At 48.1% G+C, this 9,601-nt stretch overlaps 1 protein-coding gene across 1 annotated transcript in view; it reads right to left on the reverse strand.

Moving 5' to 3' along the window:
- The window catches only part of LOC149328347 (uncharacterized), a 41,481-nt gene extending 32,834 nt beyond the window's left edge, over window positions 1–8,647 (reverse strand). Inside the window, exons 1-2 of the mRNA XM_089558966.1 lie at window positions 8,280–8,647; window positions 2,441–2,615 (exon numbers count right to left, since the gene is read on the reverse strand). Coding sequence (XP_089415092.1) covers window positions 2,441–2,615; window positions 8,280–8,647 — 543 coding nt within the window. The remainder of the gene's footprint in view (window positions 1–2,440; window positions 2,616–8,279) is intronic.
- Window positions 8,648–9,601: the final 954 nt, after the last annotated feature.

The following is a 9,601-nucleotide window of genomic DNA, read 5'->3' on the forward strand; positions in this document are numbered from 1 at the left end:
GTCTTCGGTTGGGTCTTTTAACTTTACGATTAAGAAAGATCTCTATCGTTTTTCTTCTCTCGCCCCATTTTTTTATTTCATATCAGGGCTCGCTCCGGAATAGTGCCGGGCAATATGGCATAAAAGAACTTCCCGTTGGGCTATGTTTTGTTTCATATTTAAACATTTACGGCGCGAAAAAAAGAGACAAAAACATATAGATACACGACAAGGCGAAAATTTACACTCTGCTGCGCTTTCATGCCGTGGGCGCCTTCACAGCTACGTCGTTCTTCGCATCTTTTATGGCGCTTTTTTGGGGCGAGAATAATGGTGACACATATTTAATCAATTCTGTTTCTTACACCTTTAATAAATCCGCCATTTGTCTACTCAGATATCCTGTTATTACTTTACTTACTGGGCATGGTAGATTTCCTTTTGTTTTGAAAAAAGTATCCTCTCTCCATCTTCAACTTGTAACTATGGAATGCTATGGGAAGACATCCGTCACTACTTCCTTTATAGTTCCCTTATTGTTCCTTTCGTTTCCTCTTGAAAATCTTTTTGCTCATCAGGCATTACACCATCTGCGTAGCCCTCCCTTCTGAAAGAGCCCGCTGCATGGGCTCTTCTTGAAGTGCTTCGCCTTATAAGCAGTGCAATTCCTAATTATCCACGTTGATTTCTTTCTTCCCTCTCTTTATTGCGAAAGCAATACTGCTCGCAGTTTGAGCCCTTCAGCGTCGTCCCGGCGGTGTGACCACGTTTGACCTTTAGCATGACCTCCGCTGTGACGTAACGCCAGACAAAGAGAGACAGTGCCCCAACTCGTCTCGTCGCGGTCGTCCCAGCGTAACCACGGTGCGCCGAGCAGCAGCTGCGCGCCGCTGCCGCGAGGAGGCGCTTGCTATGATGACGTCACGCCAGACGGAGATATATCGGGCTCCGACCCGGCTCGTCGCAGTCGTCCCGGCGTAACCACGCTGTGCGTTTCAGCCAGGTCATGTCGTCAGACATGCACAAGGCAAGGCTGCAACGATTCGCTCAAGCTAGGAAACGATGGCGGGCTGAAGAAACGGATAAAGTTGCTTTCGCAATTTCAGGGCTTAACCAAGCTGAGCATCTGCCAATTTTTTCTCTTCCACAAGCTCTGCACAGAGGGGTGCTCCATGCTCCTTTGTTGGGCGTGGGTGCCTTTCGTCTTGGCCTGTATACTGTGCTTTGACTTTGTAACTGTGGGCTTCAGTGTGGTGTGACTGGCTTTGTCTTGTTTTATTTTGATTATGTTTTCACTTCCCCCGTTTTCGTCATGGCCTGCACTCCGCGGGTGGTAGGTATGCATGTCTGATTGCCTGTGATGTGCCTTTTCTTTCCTTGTCTTTATTTTGTTAAATTTGTTTTGATTGCTCTGATTTTTCCTTCGAATTGTTTTTTAAGCATTTAGCTTCTTTTAAATATCTTTAATTGTCGTTGAACCTGAAAAACGTTCCTGGTCCCGGTGCTCTGTCTCTCTTTTATGTTTCTTACATTTTCTGAAAGGAACAATAAAAGGGTAAAAGGGTGTCCCACTATACAATAGCCCCCGCTTTGAATACCACCAATCAGTATTAGTTTCACTATGAGATATCACATTTTTTTTACTAAGGGTACCTAGTCTTTCCCTTCCTTTTACAAAATTCATAGAGCCGTTTATTGCCATTTTTTTTCTTGTTGACAATAATAGGCAATGTCTGTACGCAGTGTAGTGTACGCCGAAATTCTAGTGTTGGGAGGACAGCTCATGTTCTAAGATAAGCGATAGAGGGTTGTCTATTGTAGATTGTAAACGAATTTAAATGTTTTCAATTGCAAGATTCCAGTGTAACTTATATTGGACTTTGTGCGAGGATTTCATACTGCATCAGCATATTCGAGCGAGCACGTCACAGGCGTCGTGTAGGCAGCGAGTTTAGTCGAACTAATGGAACGTTATGGGCGGTGTTCAACTATAACCTTCAATAGAAGGAGCCAACAGTCTTTTAAAGGAACAAAAGAGAAGAGAAATTGCAGCTGAGCAAGCGGAGTTCAATTAAAAACAAAGGCAGGAGCCAGGGTATTAAATCCAATTTCATAGGGAAATCGGTGGCACCGGACGGTGGCAAGTTTCTCAGAATGCTCGGAGCAAGTAGAACGAGTACTAGTGACAAAAAGACAAGCTCACAATTTTTTTTAGTGCACCTTTACTTTCCCTACTGGTATTTAAAGCTTCTGCTCTTCCCGTTGGTTCCTCAACCCTTTGCTTATTCTCGTTTCCGGATTCTCCTGCCTGTACGCTCAGTCCGTTCTTGATCCTGTACAGTCCTGTCTCAACGAGCGGAGAACTCGTAACAGATTTCACATACAACAGCATTGAACTGGGTGTGAAGAACCTCAGTTATTAAGGAAGCAATGTTAATGTTCCTTGAGCAGCGTAGCTCACCTGGCTGAGACAGCGGAACAGGAACATTGCAGCTTTTCCACTGGCCTTGGCGGAGTGCAGAGGAACCTTGTGGAGGAGGATGTCTTTGACGATCCGCCTGCTGAAAGTTGTGCGGTACTTGTCCAGGGGGGAAGGATAGCGGTTCTTGGCGTTGTCCCAGCCGTGGCACACGTGGCTGCCGATAGGACATCGTAAACGGGTTTTGAAAGCGACTTATGGCACACTGAGAAGAAATAAAGTTGGCCGAAACCAGTAGACTGCAGTGCTCCATTCTCCAAGAGGCTCCCTCCGATACCAACCAAGGTATTATAAGCTGTAACTTACAAATAATGAAATGCAGATTTTGCCACCTCCAAACCCCCTCTGGCCAGCATTCTTGGACGAAAAAATGAGTCATGGAATGTTGTAAGGTGCCGTTTGGTAAAATTGAAGGTAATAGTCCTTTCTCCCAATAAGTACCAAAAACTTTCTTTTAATATTTTTTTTTAATCGGTCGCATTGAGTAGCTAAGTCTGCCATAGAAAACCGCAGGAGAACATTTTAGACGATAGCAAAAACGTTTAGCAAAAAAATTCAGGCCTGCTGACGGGAAATCAGCGGTTTTATTCATTGGTATTGTGTAATCTACAATATAAGAAAAAAATGCGTTCGTAAATTTTTCCTGTGAAAAATTTCAATTGCGGACAGTTGCGTGGTATATTTCGCTTTTGGAAGGGATCTTCGGTGACGTGAAAAGCTTTTTTTTTCTTACCAGGGGTGGGGGGCTATCTCTCAAGCTAGGGTACACCAACATACACTTCAAGTATCTTCAATGACTCACTTTGGACAATAAATTTCTCTCCTCATGCACGCCCGACAGCTGGTGCAGCTGCTTAGGGCATCGCTGTAAATAATGTGGCTGCAGTCAGGCTTTCTTGCATATCTCGCGCTCCGTATGCTGCGCTGCAGGGGTTGGGTCACCACACTCATAATTGAACAAAAATCCTTTTTGTGCTGCGAAGAAAACAAGAAAGCCGCCTAGCGGATCTTCGTACATTGTGAAAAATCCACGCCACTTGGAAGACACACAAGTACACACAATGATGATGGCAGGTAAGACATGGTACCAGACGAGGCGCACTTCGCCTTCTTACCTGTCGATCGGCCAAACATTTTTTTTTGAGTCTTATGCCACCCAATCACTTTGTGTTTTCAATTCTTTTCGGTGGATATAGCACTTACTTCACATTTATCGCCGGTTATGACAAAATTTTTCTGTGCCCGAGCATTAAGCTGTGTTGTCAACTCCCTATTGCGCAATTTCGTTTCAGGTACAAGACGAGCACTCGAAGGTAATCAGAAGAGGGATTGCAAACATTTTTCTTAATGCTGGTTTGGAAAAAAACGTTCTTAGGCTAAATGCAAGAAAATGTAAATTGGCAAATTCAGCGTCTGTGCTAGTCAAGCTTCTCCGCAGATACTATATCAGCCGTTGCAGAAAACCTGCTCTAAGGAAAATGTGCGCGAAAAAACAAGGACAGCATTATCAGACGAAGACAACACTGACGATGCCGTATGTTCACAAAAAATCCCACAATGTTCTCTTCTCCGCTCCCAGCAAAGTATCAAATATTTATCTGCTGATGAAAAAAAGAAAAATCCGTTGTGTACTATCAGGCACCAACTCCTTTCCACATGGTGCACAACTGCTTTGGTTCACAGTATTCTACTAACCTGCAACGGAGGAGCGTAAGGCAACCAGGGCGTTGTTTTAATGAAAGAGCTATGAAGCACAACAACCTTTCAAGGACGGGGAGAGTGGGCGGCTCACCGTTCAACGCCGGGATTGCAAATGCCAATCCCTATTTGGGAAACCGATATTTTTTGGGCGTGGAAAAGATCGGGCAGAAAGACAGATCATAAATGCTTATCATTTCACATTAACAGGCAGTTACTGTGCCAGTACACCGTCATTAGTGCTGCATGATAATGAAATTGCATTTTTCGAAACCTGAGATTGATCTCCAAGTTCCGAATCACCGGGCTGTACTCAAGCTACTGTTTTTTCAGTAAAGTATCAGCGTCTTGTTCACTATTTCACTCCCCATCTTGTTCGTGCTGCGAAATTCTTCTATTATATACCATCACCAACTGGCTCAAACATGAACGGGGAAGGTGAGTATACACGGCACATGTCCACACCATGTGAAAGATGTCGCAGATCTCTCCACAGTGCGGGCAGCGCCCATCTGTGTTCGGATCAAAGTGTTTTGCTATGGCAGGACAGAGAAGAGTTCCTGTCTGCAGGTGCCCCAGAGTTCGCTCCTCCACCTTACACAGCCCCTTGGCAGGTGCCGGGTAGAGGCGGTGGCTGTCGCAGTAGTGAATTAAGATTTCGTGGAACCGCAGAAGCGGTTTATGAGCTTCTGAGCCAGTAGAGCTAAGATGAGAAGCCCGATGTGTGAGCGCTCGGGCGGCCGCTTCAGTAGCCTGATTGCCTCGTAGACCCTGGTGGCCAGGAGCCCTGATTACGTTTGTGCAAGTTGGATCGGCGAGAGCCCGTCTTAAAATTTGGGAGGCAAAAGGTAACATTTATTCAAGTAAAACTCTAGTTTGGGCGAGTTGGTTCATGATGAAATAAAAACTGGTATGGCGCAAGAAACGGGGACACAGAAGGCACACAGAAGGCGTCAGTCCTGTGTTTTGTGTGCCTTCTGTGTCCCCGTTTCTTGCGCCATACCAGTTTTTATTTCATTTTGTAACATTTATCCTGCAAGATAATGTTCACAGGACCGGCGAGAATCTGTGATAGCAGTTCTCGATTTTGGATCGGCGGCGGCGATAGCTATTTCAACTTCCTCCGCTCGTGTTGAATTTGGGGCCCGAAAAGATAGCCCATCGACATTCATTCCCCGGATGGACTACGGCAGCCGTGCAGAATCCCGCGGGCGAGGGCCCTGTGATGTCTACGTAAAAGACGCCCTCTTTAAATCCATATTGCCTCTCAAGCGTGCGAGCCCGCGCTTGTCATTTGTCTTCATGTGAAGCCATGTCCGTGTTACGCGGAAGCGGAGCGACCCAGAGCATGTGGCGCCACAGCACCGGGTTGATCTCCGTCCCCTCTGGTATGCATGTGTGTTGGATGTGTAAGTTGTTTAGCAGGCGGGTCCCAGGAACCGTCTTCGAGAGCCGCGTATATTGGTTGACGAGGTGGGCCTCCCGCAACTACTGGTAGGAGTTTACCATACCCAACGCCTTCAGTTTGGCGTTGGAGGTAGCCACCGGGAGGTCCAGTTCTCGCTTTTCTGCCTTCCTGATGATGGCGTCAATGCGCTCGTCTTCTTCTTTGCTGGTGCGTAGGTACGGCACGGCGTAGAGGATCCGGCTGGTCCCGAAGGCATGGGCCAGCCGCAGTGCGTCCCTGCCCCTCTGACCACCCCACTTCTTGGAAACGCGGTGGATCATACGGCCTACCTGTACACCTAAGCGCTTCAATTTCGCTATAGTAGAGTTCGGCTTGTTACTGATGAACAGACCCAGGATGCGGAGCTCTGCCCCTTCTCTGATGGGACCGTCCGACAGACATATGTGTAGAGACGTGTCGTCCTCATGATTTGTCCTGACGTGTAGAAGCTCTGCCTTGGCGGGAGCACATTGGAGACCACAATCGGCAGCATATGCATCGACTATGAACGCGGCCTGCTGAAGGCGGTCCTCCGTATCCCCAAGGCTCCCTCGGTGGTCCAGATTGTAATATCGTCTGCGTAGAGCACGTGTTTTATGCCCTCCACCTGAGCCAGTTGGCCGGGCAGGTAAATCATGGCGATGTTGAAAAGGGGCGGTGATAACACCGCTCCCCGCGGTGTACCTCATGTACCCATAGAGTACGGGCCGTATTCCTCGTCCTCGATCCGGAGGAGTGCCTGACGAGCACTCGTTCAGAGAACGCCCAAGAACTGGAACGCCTCCTACATCAGTTTCCAGGCTCTCCAGATGAGTTACTCGCCCAGCTGAGGGACAAATACATCAATCCGTAGCCCCCTACTCTGCTCCCAGACTATGCGGGTCCCGACAACTCTTCCCTAAGCGCCCCGATCAGAGTGGCAGAGGTCCGGGCTGCACTAGCTAAGTTACGTCCGGGCTCGGCAGCCGGCCCAGACCGCATCAATAACAAGATTCTCCGTAACCTCGACGACCGCTCTATTCATGCACTCACAGCCTACATGCAGCAATGTTGGGAGTCCGGTGTTCTCCCAAAGGAATGGAAACATGCAAAAATCATTCTTATCCCCAAGACAGGTAAGCCCCCAAGCCTCGACAACCTCCGTCCGATCTCATTCACGTCCTGCGTGGGTAAGACCATGGAGCACGTTATATTGGCGCGGCTCTCGACATACATAGAGGATCGTGATCTCTTCCCGCCAAGCATGGTCGGCTTTCGGCCTCATCTATCCACGTGTGATGTTATGCTCCAGCTCAAGCATGAACTTCTGGACCCCAAGACCCCTCCACCCTCCACCCTCCATGGTGCTTCAAGCTCACGGAGAAACGAGAGACAGAGAGAGTGCGAGAGCAGAGGCCGCTTGCAGTTTAATCTTAGTCCCGGTGTAAAACCTCTCTCGGTTTTGAAAAAAAGGAAAGGCGCATAACCAGTTTGTTGGAGGAAGCCTCAAGCACGCCACAAAAGTGACCTAAAATAGAGTTACCAAGCTTTCAGACGGCATTCGTGTAGCGCTTGAGGTGTCCACCGACAAAGTGAACTAGCTACGCGCCTTTCCTTTTCTCAAAACCTATAGTGGTATGAGACACCGTGCAAGCCGGCCCAAGTTCAGACGTCCATCAGCAAAACCTCTGATCGCTGCTAGGATTGTCCATGCCGCGGTGGCTCAGTGGTGAAGGCGCTCGTCTATCGAGCCGGAGTACCCGGGTCTGAAACCGGCCGCGGCGGCCGCATTTCGATGCAGGGGAAACGCAGAAGGTGCCCGTGTGCTGTGCGATGTCAGTGCATTTTAAACACCCTCAAGAGGTCGAAATTATTACAGAGCCCTCGTCTACGGCCTCTCTTTCTCTTTCTTCTCTCACTCTCTCCTTTACCTCTTCCCTCCCCGCAGGGTTGGCGTGTCCACCGAGATATGTGAGACAGTTACAGCACCATTTCCTTTCCTCAAAAGCAGCCTTCTTCTAGATATGCTACGCACTAAAAGCCTGCCATGTAAGTGGAAGATAACCAAAGCGCCTCTCCGGGCAGTGCATAGACTGGGATTCACGAAAAAAAGACAACAAATTCACAATCAAAAAAGAATGACAAAACTGTCATACTGGGAGCACACAACGAAATTGGGACGCTTCTTGTAAATACTGGCACGCGCTTTAACGGTTTCCACGTTTTGGTGAATCAAAGCATTAGCAATATTCCAATAGCAATATTGGCAATAGCATTAGCAAGTGCGTCTCAGACTAGTGCCCTATCACGCTCTGCTCTGCAGCCACACCGTCATATTCTTTTCTTCTTACGCTACGTCAACGATCTCGAAGTGTTCAAAACCAATCGCCACGTGGTGGCACTCAAGGGAACCAGAAGCGCCTGCCCCGTATTTCAGGTAATCAGTTAAGAAACAGAATTCTTCACCACCGTAGGAAAATGGACCTGACATAACGAAACAAGCAAGTGGTCCAATAATGCGGGGGTAACAGATGTACTTTGAGGCTTGATTAGATGTATAGAACTTTTCACGGGGTACATGTTGATGCCACAACACCTCTTTGAGCTAATGTGGGTAAAAGTGGAGAGGTCACGCTGTCACATCACCTTGATAGCTTCACGTGAACACGAGCCCAAAGAAGGGATATCGATTCTCACCTGTAGAAGTCGTCGCACGGATGTACGGTGCTGTCCAGGGAGCGCCTCAGGTCTTCATCCAGGGAGAAGCAGCCCTGCAGACAGATTCCCATCCGGTCCATAAGCACGACGGGCGTCACGAACAGCGTCGCCGACGTGGCCGCGGCGAGGCCGACCACGAACGAGGCGTAGCGGAGCCAACGGCCAGCGTGCGAGGCGTCTTCGGGAGGCCACCACTCCGTATCGGGGTCACCTCTGGACACCACGCGGCGCTGCTTGGGACGCTTCCCGAAGTTTTCGCCCCTGTGCTTCCCCGGCAGATGCCAGGTGCCGGTATCATCTCGTCTTGAGAAGCGTTCCTCTGAGCCCGACAGTAAGACGGACTCCATAGCACGCCACTTAGGTAAAAATGCCTGAGTTTCTTATGTTCGATGATTAAAGACACGCAGACCAGGGCTTGTTCTAAGTTCCGTGAAGGAAGGAATCGCAGCAATGGACACCGGTTCGCCAGCTACGCGCTTCTCTTCTTCTTCTGCGCGTGCTACCTCGCGGCCGGTAGCACGAGATAGGTTGATGTCCATTACGGCGTGATTTCCGTCCGTTAATTACTGTCACGGCAGAGTACTAGAGAGTTGCAATTTTCTCAAACTGCTGTCCTGTGCTATTCGTTGTTCTTGAATGTGTAATGTGGAGACTCATGGAGAAAAGTCCCCGGCAGGAACGTCAGCAGGCTCTAGGTTTCATCCTTGCACACCAGCCTCATTCCTTTTGGCAGTGAGAGTCGTATTTCGAACTGAGCCTTCTCTTCGTCTTCGGCGACTCCTCTGTCTTTATTTGCGTGTTTTGGTACAAGTGTCAAAGATCGTTGTTTTCTAGCCTAGCGGAGGTGTAAATATATTTCCCAGAAGTGCAATCTCAGTTGAACGCTTTCGCTCGTCCTTCTAGTTTTTCTTTCCTTCTCATTGCACTCATGCATGATGCTCTAATACTAAATAAACCAGAACTAACACGAACATTTCAAAAATAAATGCTCATCAGGTTTGAAAATTTTCAGCTTTTTAGGTGTTTCCGATGCGAAGAATTGAGGCTTGATATTTGAACTTTTTCAAGTGGAGCGGTCGTAGGAATTTTTTTAAGAAACATAATCATTACGGCCAAAACTAGTTTCCTTATTAACTACAGGGCGAGTCAAGACCATAATAACTGCACCGCTACCTACGAGAGATTTTCGTTTATAAAGCTCAAAATTTTAGCTTTCCTAACTGAGCAAAACCGGGCCGAGCACGACGCCAGGTTAGTAAACTTTTTTTTTAGAAACACGGTGGGCGTGTAGCCCGTTTTAA

This window comes from Amblyomma mixtum, chromosome 9, assembly GCF_055824585.1.
Source record: "Amblyomma mixtum isolate Tamu chromosome 9, ASM5582458v1, whole genome shotgun sequence".
Classification (NCBI taxonomy): Eukaryota; Metazoa; Arthropoda; class Arachnida; order Ixodida; family Ixodidae; genus Amblyomma; species Amblyomma mixtum.